Source organism: Pseudorasbora parva, chromosome 14 (assembly GCF_024679245.1).
Source record: "Pseudorasbora parva isolate DD20220531a chromosome 14, ASM2467924v1, whole genome shotgun sequence".
NCBI classification, from domain to species: Eukaryota; Metazoa; Chordata; class Actinopteri; order Cypriniformes; family Gobionidae; genus Pseudorasbora; species Pseudorasbora parva.
The window spans coordinates 6,715,376-6,729,675 of record NC_090185.1 but is presented as its reverse complement, the minus strand read 5'-3'; the positions used below and the strand labels follow the sequence as shown (position 1 = coordinate 6,729,675).

Genomic DNA, 14,300 nt, shown 5'->3' with positions numbered 1-14,300 from the left:
AAAATGGACAAAAATACAAAATAACGACAGTGTATACTATGACAAAAAAGGGAATTTGTTCAATTATCACAAATTCAAAATGGACAAAAATACAAAATAACGACAGTGTATACTATGACAAAAAAGTTCAATTATTCAATTTTCACAAATTCAAAATGGACAAAAATACAAAATAACGACAGTGTATACTATGACAAAAAAGGGAATTTGTTCAATTATCACAAATTCAAAATGGACAAAAATACAAAATAACGACAGTGTATACTATGACAAAAAAGGGAATTTGTTCAATTATCACAAATTCAAAATTCACAAAATTACAAAATAACGACAGTGTATACTATGACAAAAAAGGGAATTTATTCAATTATCACAAATTCAAAATGGACAAACATACAAAATAACGACAGTGTATACTATGACAAAAAAGGGAATTTGTTCAATTATCACAAACTCAAAATGGACAAAAATACAAAATAACGACAGTGTATACTATGACAAAAAAGGGAATTTGTTAAATTATCACAAATTCAAAATGGACAAAAATACAAAATAACGACAGTGTATACTATGACAAAAAAGGGAATTTGTTCAATTATCACAAATTCAAAATTCACAAAAGTACAAAATAACGAGAGTGTATACTATGACAAAAAAGTTCAATTATTCAATTATCACAAATTCAAAATGGACAAAAATACAAAATAACGACAGTGTATACTATGACAAAAAAGGGAATTTGTTCAATTATCACAAATTCAAAATGGACAAAAATACAAAATAACGACAGTGTATACTATGACAAAAAAGGGAATTTGTTCAATTATCACAAATTCAAAATTCACAAAATTACAAAATAACGACAGTGTATACTATGACAAAAAAGTTCAATTATTCAATTATCACAAACTCAAAATGGACAAAAATACAAAATAACAACAGTGTATACTATGACAAAAAAGTTCAATTATTCAATTATCACAAGTTCAAAATGGACAAAAATACAAAATAACGACAGTGTATACTATGACAAAAAAGGGAATTTGTTCAATTATCACAAATTCAAAATGGACAAAAATACAAAATAACGACAGTGTATACTATGACAAAAAAGGGAATTTATTCAATTATCACAAATTCAAAATGGACAAAAATACAAAATAACGACAGTGTATACTATGACAAAAAAGGGAATTTGTTCAATTATCACAAATTCAAAATGGACAAAAATACAAAATAACGACAGTGTATACTATGACAAAAAAGGGAATTTGTTCAATTATCACAAATTCAAAATGGACAAAAATACAAAATAACGACAGTGTATACTATGACAAAAAAGTTCAATTATTCAATTATCACAAATTCAAAATAGACAAAAATACAAAATAACGACAGTGTATACTATGACAAAAAAGGGAATTTGTTCAATTATCACAAATTCAAAATGGACAAAAATACAAAATAACGACAGTGTATACTATGACAAAAAAGGGAATTTGTTCAATTATCACAAATTCAAAATGGACAAAAATACAATATAACGACAGTGTATACTATGACAAAAAAGGGAATTTGTTCAATTATCACAAATTCAAAATGGACAAAAATACAAAATAACGACAGTGTATACTTTGACAAAAAAGTTAAATTATTCAATTATCACAAATTCAAAATAGACAAAAATACAAAATAACGACAGTGTATACTATGACAAAAAAGGGAATTTGTTCAATTATCACAAATTCAAAATGGACAAAAATACAAAATAACGACAGTGTATACTATGACAAAAAAGGGAATTTGTTCAATTATCACAAATTCAAAATGGACAAAAATACAAAATAACGACAGTGTATACTATGACAAAAAAGGGAATTTGTTCAATTATCACAAATTCAAAATGGACAAAAATACAAAATAACGACAGTGTATACTATGACAAAAAAGTTCAATTATTCAATTATCACAAATTCAAAATGGACAAAAATACAAAATAACGACAGTGTATACTATGACAAAAAAGGGAATTTGTTCAATTATCAAAAATTCAAAATGGACAAAAATACAAAATAACGACAGTGTATACTATGACAAAAAAGGGAATTTGTTCAATTATCACAAATTCAAAATGGACAAAAATACAAAATAACGACAGTGTATACTATGACAAAAAAGGGAATTTGTTCAATTATCACAAATTCAAAATGGACAAAAATACAAAATAACGACAGTGTATACTATGACAAAAAAGTTCAATTATTAAATTATCACAAACTCAAAATGGACAAAAATACAAAATAACGACAGTGTATACTATGACAAAAAGGGGAATTTGTTCAATTATTACAAATTCAAAATGGACAAAAATACAAAATAACGACAGTGTATACTATGACAAAAAAGTTCAATTATTCAATTATCACAAGTTCAAAATGGACAAAAATACAAAATAACGACAGTGTATACTATGACAAAAAAGGGAATTTGTTCAATTATCACAAGTTCAAAATGGACAAAAATACAAAATAACGACAGTGTATACTATGACAAAAAAGGGAATTTATTCAATTATCACAAATTCAAAATGGACAAACATACAAAATAACGACAGTGTATACTATGACAAAAAAGGGAATTTGTTCAATTATCACGAATTCAAAATGGACAAAAATACAAAATAACGACAGTGTATACTATGACAAAAAAGGGAATTTGTTCAATTATCACAAATTCAAAATGGACAAAAATACAAAATAACGACAGTGTATACTATGACAAAAAAAGGGAATTTGTTCAATTATCACAAATTCAAAATGGACAAAAATACAAAATAACGACAGTGTATACTATGACAAAAAAGTTCAATTATTCAATTATCACAAATTCAAAATAGACAAAAATACAAAATAACGACAGTGTATACTATGACAAAAAGGGAATTTGTTCAATTATCACAAATTCAAAATGGACAAAAATACAAAATAATGACAGTGTATACTATGACAAAAAAGGGAATTTGTTCAATTATCACAAATTCAAAATGGACAAAAATACAAAATAACGACAGTGTATACTATGACAAAAAAGGGAATTTGTTCAATTATCACAAATTCAAAATGGACAAAAATACAAAATAACGACAGTGTATACTATGACAAAAAAGGGAATTTATTCAATTAACACAAATTCAAAATGGATAAAAATACAAAATAACGACAGTGTATACTATGACAAAAAAGGGAATTTATTCAATTATCACAAATTCAAAATGGACAAAAATACAAAATAACGACAGTCTATACTATGACAAAAAAGGGAATTTGTTCAATCATCACAAATTCAAAATGGACAAAAATACAAAATAACGACAGTGTATACTATGACAAAAAAGGGAATTTATTCAATTATCACAAATTCAAAATGGACAAAAATACAAAATAGCGACAGTCTATACTATGACAAAAAAGGGAATTTGTTCAATCATCACAAATTCAAAATGGACAAAAATACAAAATAACGACAGTGTATACTATGACAAAAAAGGGAATTTATTCAATTATCACAAATTCAAAATGGACAAAAATACAAAATAACGACAGTGTATACTATGACAAAAAAGTTCAATTATTCAATTATCACAAATTAAAAATGGACAAAAATACAAAATAACGACAGTGCATACTATGACAAAAAAGTTAAATTATTCAATTTTCACAAATTCAAAATGGACAAAAATACAAAATAACGACAGTGTATACTGTGACAAAAAAGGGAATTTATTCAATTATCACAAATTCAAAATGGACAAAAATACAAAATAACGACAGTGTATACTGTGACAAAAAAGGGAATTTATTCAATTATCACAAATTCAAAATGGACAAAAATACAAAATAACGACAGTGTATACTATGACAAAAAAGGGAATTTATTAAATTATCACAAATTCAAAATTCACAAAAATACAAAATAACGACAGTGTATACTGTGACAAAAAAGGGAATTTGTTCAATTATCACAAATTCAAAATGGACAAAAATACAAAATAATGACAGTGTATACTATGACAAAAAAGGGAATTTGTTCAATTATCACAAATTCAAAATGGACAAAAATACAAAATAACGACAGTGTATACTATGACAAAAAAGTTCAATTATTCAATTATCACAAATTCAAAATGGACAAAAATACAAAATAACGACAGTGTATACTATGACATAAAAGGGAATTTATTCAATTATCACAAATTAAAAATGGACAAAAATACTGAATTACAACAGTGTATACTATGACGTAAAAGTGGAAATTATTCAATTATCACATAAATTCAAAATGGACAATAATACGAAATTACGACAGTGTATACTATGACATAAAAGTGGAAATTATTCAATTATCACAGGAATTCAAAATTAACAAAAATACTGCATTACGACAGTGTATACTATGACATAAAAGTGGAAATTATTCAATTATCACAGGAATTCAAAATTAACAAAAATACTGCATTACGACAGTGTATACTATGACATAAAAGTGGAATTATTCAATTATCACATAAATTCAAAATGGACAAAAATACTGAATTACGACAGTGTATACTATGACGTAAAAGTGGAAATTATTCAATTATCACATAAATTCAGAATCGACAAAAATTCTGAATTATCACAGTGTATATTATGACGTAAAAGTGGAAATTATTCAACTATCACATGAATTCAAAATTGACTAAAATAATGAATTACAAAAGTGTATACTATGACGTAAAAGTGGAAGTATTATTTTTTTACATAATGTCAAAATGGACAAAAATACAAAATAACGACAGTGTATACTATGACATAAAAGGGAATTTATTCAACTATCACAAGTTCAAAATAGACAAAAATACTAAATAACGACAGTGTATACCATGACAAAAAAGTTCAATTATTCAATTATCATAAATTCAAAATGGACCAAAATACTAAATAACGACAGTGTATACTATGACATAAAAGGGAATTTATTCAATTATCACAAATTCAAAATAGACAAAAATACTAAATAACGACAGTGTATACTATGACAAAAAAGTGGAAATTATTCAATTATCACAGGAATTCAAAATTGACAAAAATACTGAATTATGACAGTGTATACTATGACATAAAAGTGGAAATTATTCAATTATCACAGGAATTAAAATCGGACAAAAATACTGAATTACGACAGTGTATACTATGACGTAAAAGTGGAAATTATTTAACTATCATAATTCAAAATTGACAAAAATAATGAATTACGACAGTGTATACTATGACGTAAAAGTGGAAATTATTCAATTATCAGAGGAATTAAAAATGGACAAAAATACTGAATTACGACAGTGTATACTATGACATAAAAGTGGAATTATTCAATTATCACATAAATTCAAAATGGACAAAAATACAGAATTACGACAGTGCATACTATGACGTAAAAGTGGAAATTATTCAACTATCACATGAATTCAAAATTCACAAAAATAATGAATTACAAAAGTGTATACTATGACGTAAAAGTGGAAGTATTATTTTTTTACATAATGTCAAAATGGACAAAAATACAAAATAACGACAGTGTATACTATGACATAAAAGGGAATTTATTCAACTATCACAAGTTCAAAATAGACAAAAATACTAAATAACGACAGTGTATACCATGACAAAAAAGTTCAATTATTCAATTATCATAAATTCAAAATGGACCAAAATACTAAATAATGACAGTGTATACTATGACATAAAAGGGAATTTATTCAATTATCACAAATTCAAAATAGACAAAAATACTAAATAACGACAGTGTATACTATGACAAAAAAGTGGAAATTATTCAATTATCACAGGAATTCAAAATTGACAAAAATACTGAATTATGACAGTGTATACTATGACATAAAAGTGGAAATTATTCAATTATCACAGGAATTAAAAATGGACAAAAATACTGAATTACGACAGTGTATACTATGACGTAAAAGTGGAAATTATTTAACTATCATAATTCAAAATTGACAAAAATAATGAATTACGACAGTGTATACTATGACGTAAAAGTGGAAATTATTCAATTATCAGAGGAATTAAAAATGGACAAAAATACTGAATTACGACAGTGTATACTATGACATAAAAGTGGAATTATTCAATTATCACATAAATTCAAAATGGACAAAAATACAGAATTACGACAGTGCATACTATGACGTAAAAGTGGAAATTATTCAACTATCACATGAATTCAAAATTCACAAAAATAATGAATTACGACAGTGTATACTATGACAAAAGTGGAATTATTAAATCATTACACAAATTCAAAATTGACAAAAATACTAAATTACGACAGTGAATACTATGACAAAAGTGGAAATTATTCAATTATCACAGGAATTCAAAATTGACAAAAATACAAAATTATGACACGGTATACTATTACATAAAATAATAAAATATACAATCAATACATAAAGTTAAAATGGAAAAAAATACTAAATTGCAACAGAAATTTTTCAATTATCACAAAGTCAAAATTGGCCAAAATCCTAAACTGCAAAACTATACTATAACATAAAAGTTAAATTATTATATAATTACATAAAGTCAAAATGGACAAAAATAAATAAAGACTGGATACTATTACATAAACGTGAAATTATTATATTATTACATAAAGTCAAAATGGACACAAATACTAAATTACGACAGTTGATATTATAACATAAAAGTTGAATTTTTTTTAATTATTACATAAACTCTACAGCAATGAGGCCGTGGCATTGCCAATTTCTAGTTTGGTGGAAGAGTTCAAGTGTACCAAGGTGAGACTGGACATTTTCCTCACTGACTCCCGGGACCCCGTGGTGAGAGGTGCCGCTCCTGCCCTAGCAACAGGGAAGAACTGGACCCCAGCCACAGCCGTGCTACAGGCCAAATCTGCACCATGACATAGTGGGCCACGTCCAACAAGGCCAGCTTTGGCCTTGGAATTGTAACACCTCTCTGGAAAAAAAGCATCTGCAGCTAAACGTTGAAGCATGGTAGTAGAGGAGGTGCACCAACAGGAGGAAGCAGATAGATGCTCTAAAATATCCACAGTCGCTGGATGACGTGGAGGTTGTCGAGAAGAGAAAACTCACATGGAGTGAACTTCAGATCATGGAATCCAACAAGCTGAGGTTCATCGTTCGAGCTACGTATGATGTATTGCCCTCTCCCACAAAAACCTGCAGCTATGGTTTGGAAAGGACCCTTCCTGCCCCCTGTGTACAAATCTTGCAACATTCAAGCACATCTTGGTTGGCTGTAAGACCAAGCCTCACTCAAGGCAGATACACGTGGAGACACAACAAAGTCCTCACGTGTCTAGCCGACAAACTGGGATGGCATCCAATCAACGCCAGATAAATACAGATAATTTCTGCACCTAGATCTAATCTCAGATCTAATTTCTAAAAGTGAAAAAGGAATCACTGATACAGAAAGCTTAATGGCTTAGTTCACTTTTAAATACACTTTTGCTGATCATTTACTCCCCCCCATGTTATTTAAGATGTCCATGTCTTTCTTTCTTCATTTGAAACAAAATTAAGGTTTTTGATGAAAACATTCCAGGATTTTTCTCCATATAATGGACTTCAGTGGAGCCCAAACGGTTTAAGGTCCTAATGACCAAAGCGTGACCTTTTCAGCGTAATTGCTTATTACGTGACACCACAAACTCGCATCAAAGCACAGAGTAAGGCGAGTATTTGTGTTTATAAAAAATTAATTACTTTATTTTTTGTTTAAATGATCGACCATTTGCCTAGATAAGACCCTTATATATCGCCTGGTATCGTTTAAAGCCCTTGAAGCTGCGCTGAGGGTGCTTTCACACTAGCACTTTTGGTGCACACACGGGTTCGATTGACGTAAGAGTTCGGTTGGTTTGGATGATGTTTACGCAGTCTTTCATGAAATCGGGTGCGCACCCGAGTCCGCTTTAAAAGGTGGTCTGGGGTACAGTTCATGTGAACTCTGGTACGGTTCGTTGCTGATGTGAACGCAATCATACTAAATCGCGGAAGTGATTCGAACTCTGGTTCGGTCCAGGCAATCGAACCAAGTGTGAAAGCACCCTAAAACTCATGTGGACTTTGAACTGTTTGGGGTCCCTTGAAGTCCATTATATGGAGAAAAATCCTGGAATGTTTTCATCAAAAACCTTCATTTCTTTTCAAATGAAGAAAGAAAGTCATGGACATCTTGGATGACATGGGGGTGAGTAATTTATCAGCAAAAGTTTTATTTAAAAGGGAACTAATCCTTTAAGTGTTTTGTATCATTGATTCCTATTTCAGTTTTAGAAATTAGATATTTATCTTTCTCTTATTAGTAGGCTAATCGTGCTCCGCTTCATACCACAGTGATGTTAAAAAACATGAATGAATTCAATCATCCATAAACATTGATTCCCCATAAACATTATTAGATCCATCGGTATGTGTCATCATTCTACACCTTTGCTATTGTTTTGAAGAGGTCAGTGACCCCTAGCGGCGAAAACTACATTGTGTATATTTTATGTTTTAACATTACATTGTAGTACAAATGTAAATATATGCTTTATATATATTTGTATGAAAACTAATGCTTATGTACCCTCTCTTTTATTTTTTCTTGTTCCTTCATGTTGAGGCATGTGAAATGTGTTTTGTTATACATTAAGATATGGTTTTGTACATGCTTTTTTGTTGTTAAAGCATTAAAACAAATGTTGTACAGCTTTTGTAATTGGCTAGTTGTATAAGGGGGTAGCCATACTCATAATAGTGTTGCCTTACCGTGCCAATTTTTCAGTTCTTTAAGGTAAAAAAAAAAAAAATTCTGATACCATGACACTTGGTGACTCATAGTCATAATACATTGGCTACCATACATAAATTAACTTAATACCGTGACTCCTGAATTGAGGTCTTATGAAGCCAAACAATCCGTCGGTGCAAGAAACTTACCTGTAGCCAAATCCACAAAAAATAATCCATAAATAATGTTGATATTGCAACTAGTAAATACACTAAGTTTCGTCATCCTGGCATGTGTGGAAAGTGTTAAACCTTGATAGTTACAACACTGTAAAAAAGTATTTGAGTTAATTGAAATTAAAATTTTGAGTTAATACAATGGCATTTTTTGAGATTTGACAACCTTTATTAAAATATTATTAAAAGATTTTGTAAGCATATTGGGTAATTGTGTGCATTTTATTTCTGATGACGCAGTGAAACATGCCAAATAGTGCTATTGTTTATGATTTATCAAATTTTTTCTGTGCTTCAGATACAATAATATTTTGAGTTTCTATTTATTAAACAAATTTCCTTCATTGTATCAACTCAAATGTTTCATTTCAATAAACTCAAGTTATACCAACAAAAACCAACACTTTTTTTACAGTGAACTAACCCTCCATTAGGTTGCCCTATTCCAAAATTAATGTTTGTTTAATTGGTATGAAAATGTTATATTTACAGATTGTTATAAAATAAAAGCTAATGTGTGTTTTCAATTGTGTTTATTTGATCGATATGACACCAGTTATTAATTTTGTGAACCTCAGTATAAGATTATTAACAGCACAATAAGAGAATAGAAAAAAGTCACGACTGGCCCCGCCCATTTGAATCACACAAAATGGCTGTCAATTAAAACGGGCAAATGTCAAATGCAATCTCCTCAGAGCTAATTAAGGTGGTTTAATTAATCATTACACTGAATGTTACGTAAACGGTCTTTTCTGTAAGAGATAAAAACGTAATTGATAATTGCACAAACACACAACCTCTGATTGTTACAATTATTTCCACATTTATTATAAGTCTCTCAGTGACATATGCATATATTTCCATCAGGTTTCTGTAAAATAACAGGTCTCATCCTACCAGAAAGGAGTTTTACTGAGGGTTGCTTACGAAGTAAACTTGTTTTTCAATCAAAGGTGTGTAATGTGCGGCAAAAGTTCAAAAGTTTAATACCTGTAGCTTAGCTGAGAAAACTTTCTGAAGCCTGTGGGTAACAACATTAAAGGGGCAATGTCCTCACACTAAAGGGCAGGTTCTTCAGAAGTCACAAGTTTGCAAAACTAAACACTGGCATGTCAGCATGTTAAGTGTTGACAGGAAGAGATACAGGTCTACTACCTACAGACCACAAAAACAAAAGAAAATGTTTAGTAAGCATAGCATAGATGAAAGAAAAGACTATTTTGTGGCAGAAACGGATGTTAAGTAGTAAAAGAGGTTATCTTATGAGCTGAATGCCATGTTTTAGGGGGTATTTATAGAGTTTTAAACCCTCTTTTTTCAATATTTTTCTAAATTGAACACAACATTTTGTATTTCACTCCCGTTTTAGTAGGCTAATTCAGTTTGAAGATGATTTCCGAGCTCTTTTCTGTTCAGCTCTTCTGGATGATATGTCATAAACCAAAACAACAACAGTAGCCACGCCCACCAGAGCAGAGAGGACCAATTGGATCACAGCTTCAGTGGGACCACAGCAGCAGACACATTCTGAAGGGAAAAATAGCAGAAAATATCAGTATATAAAATGATATGCTTCTGATGTGCTGTTGAACTGATGGTTTGATGCTACCTGAACATGGCCGACAGAGTTGAGTGATGTCCAGATGTTGAGTCTGGTTGCTGATGGGATTGTTCAGCACACAGCTGTAGGTGTTTTTATCCTGATATTCCACCTCCAGAGGTAGAGAGAGACTGATGCTGAGATCAGACGCACTGATGCTGGACAATAAACTGTTTCCTTTGAACCAGGAGAGAGTCACATGACTCACATTCAACACCGAACACAGTAGCACACATTTGGACACCGATGATCCTGAAGAAGGATTTTGAGGACAATAACTAGTGATGGCAGGAATGGGAAGATGGGCTGGAAAAAATGAGAGAAACATGAATAAATTGTGATTTCAATATAATTTTTAGAGATCCCCTACCTATATCAGTACTTACCAATGACAGTAACATTAAAGGATTTCTTCGAAACCTTATGTCCAATCATCTGTGCTTTATAAAGCCCAGAATCTGCAGTTGTGATGTCTGTGATGGTCAGAGATCCAGTCTGATTATCCAGCTTCAGTCTGTCTTTGAATCTGTCGTTATTTTCAGAGATGGTTTGGTAGGATATGTTGAGCTTAGCGATGCAATAGTCTCCGCACGTCCACATTATCAGATCGTCCTCTTGTATTTTATTCACACCAGTATGTAGGTTGAGAGAGTCGCCCTCCATCACTGAAATCAACTCGATGTCATCTGCCTCAACACCAAACACACCTGAAACACACAGGAGCACTTTCTCAATCACAGACTAAAGTACTGAAGTAACCCTGTTGGATCATAGTTTCAGTTCAAATTGTTTTGTCACATAATTCTGACTTCTCAAAACTGAAAGTTGATATATTGCGATTCTGACTTTATTTCTTGCAATTCCAAGTTTATTGTCACAATTCTGACTGAAGCTGGTAAAAACTGCTTTGCTTTGATCCAAATGCAGTTTATTTTTTTATTATATCAAACAAAAATCCAAGAACAAAGAGCAGAAACTAGGAATCAACTGAGGACTTCAACAACACACAAGATCTGACCATGAACACAGGAAACAATGGGGCCTATATATACAAGGGGTAATAGGCAAACGAGACACTCAGGGAACAATCAGGGAACTAATAAACAAGAACGACAACATGGCATTAGAAGCAGAAAACAGGAAAAGAACCAGGCCGAATACAACCAGAAAGTCCAAATAACAGAAACACAAGGTACACAAAAAATTTAACAGATACCCCTTTAGGGAGCAGATTCCAGATGCTCCATGACCAAACACAAAAACACAAGGGTTCAGGGACGGTCTCATTGGCCATTCCTTCCTTCAGATGAGATGTTAAACCGAGGTCCTGACTCTCTGTGGTCTTTAAAAATCCCATGGCACTTTTTGTAAAGAGTAGGGGTGTAACCCCGGTGTCCTGGCCTAATTCCCTCGAATGGCACTTACCAATCATGGCCTCCTAATAATCCCCATCCACTGAATTGGCTCTATCACCCTCAAGTGAAGCTGCACACTGGTTGTGGTTAAGGAGAGCTCCCCTGTCATGAGTGAATAGCGCTTTGTGTATACAGTAGAACATATGAAAGCGCTATATAAATGCCTAAAAAAAAAGAAATTTTACAGTGTATGCAGCCCACACACACACACACACACACAAGATGATGGAACCAGCAAACTTGGAAGCGCTGAGACCCCCCTGACTAGGGACTACAGGACTTTGAAGCTTTGAAGGACTTAAGCGAGCTCTTAACGCATTATACTCCATCACGTCTATTGCGGTCTCAAAACTCTGGCCAGTTGATCATACCTAGAATATCTAAATCAACTGCAGGCGGTCGATCCTTTTCCTATTTAGCTCCTAAACTGTGGAATAGTCTTCCTAGCATTGTTCGGGAAGCAGACACACTCTGTCAGTTTAAATCTAGACTAAAAACACATCTCTTTACTATGGCATACACATAGAACATTTTTAACTTTCATTATTCAATTCAATTGACTGATTGTTAGGCTGCATTAACTAGGTCAGCCGGAACCGGGAACACTTCCCATAACACCTGATGTACTCGTTACATCATAAAAAGAGTGGCATCTACGCTAATGTTGTCTCTCTGTTTTTCCCGAGGTTTATCCCGGATCTGGGCCCTGTCCGGATCGGATGGTGGACCTGCCTGGACATGACCAGCTCATCCTGGAGTGTCTGCTGAGCCGTGTCAATTGGTGTCTCCTCTGAATTTGCCTCACTGGCACGACATGCTCAAAACCCGTCTTCGGCGCAATAATTCCGATCTTTCATGTATTCATACTCTTGTGTAATCGACGCCCCATCCCATCATTTATTTCCAAATAAATCTGTCTCTTCCGTGATACCCTGAAATTTTGAATATTCCGATCTAATATGATTTCTGACCTGTAAGGTTGCCAGAATAATAATCTTACACGGTGTGTTAATAGGCCAGAGGAGAACTGGCACCCCGACTGAGTCTGGTTTCTCCCAAGGTTTATTTTTCTCCATCACGCCCTGATGAAGTTTTGGTTCCTTGCCACTGTCGCCTTTGCCTTGGCTTGCTCAGTTGGGGACACTAAAAATATGATTAAAGTTATTCAACTTATTATACAAATAAAATGTATGAATTAGGTATTATTTACTTCTATAAACTTAAATACTGATCTGCCAACATTGTTGCTATATGATAATTTAAAATAAGCTGATAACATCACTGTTTTCTCCAGTACGACTGTACAGCCAAATCTAATTTTGTCGCAATATTATCCTGTTTGACACTGTGAAGCTGCTTTGACACAATCGTGATTGTAAAAGCGCTATATAAATAAAGTTGATTGATTGATTGATTGAAGCTCTTAGACCACTTGTGACCAATGGACTCAGGACCACCTGATTTGGAAGTGCTGAGACAATTACACTTGGGACCACCAGGCTTGAAAGCACTGAGACCACAGGACCTGGGACCACTGGACTTGGAAGTGCTGAGACAACCTAACTTGGGACCAGAGTCCTGTACGGTCCGATTTTGTAAATCCGCAACGCCCGTTTTCCGACACAGAGCACTAATTAAAATCCGCACCCGACCCGCTTAAAATAGAACCGACACCCGACCAACACCCGAAATAAAATCAGTTTCCATATAACATTATATAGGCCTACACATTTATTGCCAAGTCATACAAAAGTAAATACAGCACCGCCCCATGTCTTTAAAATTCAAACACATTATTTTTAATGAGTGTACGCACACCGGCGGTGGCATTCGGTGCCTGTCCGTGGGCGACTCAGGAAGTTGTTCAAAATCAAGACATATTTTTGTAGATGTGTTCCTAAAAATATGCATAGGCCTACATTTTTACATTCGCACGTGACTGTTTTAATCCCGTATTAGACCCGTGTTTCCCCCTTGTCCGACCTGCACCCGTATCCGACACAGTTGGATGTTTTTCACCTGTTTCCGCAAAATGTGCGGGTCCACCCGAACCCGAGCAGGACTCTGCTTGGGACCACCTGACTTGAAAGCACTGAGATGACTTGAACAGGGACCACTGGACAAGAAAGCACTGAGACCTGAGACCACCAGACTTGGAAGCGCTAAGTCCACCTAACTTGGGACCACTGGATTTGGAAGTGCTGAGACATCCTGACTTGAG

General features: G+C 32.9%; 1 protein-coding gene across 2 annotated transcripts in view; it reads right to left on the bottom strand.

The window, feature by feature from the left end:
* Window positions 1–9,892: 9,892 nt before the first annotated feature.
* Window positions 9,893–14,300, bottom strand: part of LOC137039392 (natural killer cell receptor 2B4) — a 33,160-nt gene continuing 28,752 nt past the window's right edge. For both annotated transcript variants that reach the window (XM_067414712.1, XM_067414711.1), the window contains exons 2-4: window positions 11,051–11,371; window positions 10,674–10,970; window positions 9,893–10,591 (exon numbers count right to left, since the gene is read on the bottom strand). In XM_067414712.1, the coding sequence (XP_067270813.1) occupies window positions 10,443–10,591; window positions 10,674–10,970; window positions 11,051–11,327 (723 nt within the window). In that variant the 5' untranslated portion in view covers window positions 11,328–11,371 and the 3' untranslated portion in view covers window positions 9,893–10,442. The remainder of the gene's footprint in view (window positions 10,592–10,673; window positions 10,971–11,050; window positions 11,372–14,300) is intronic.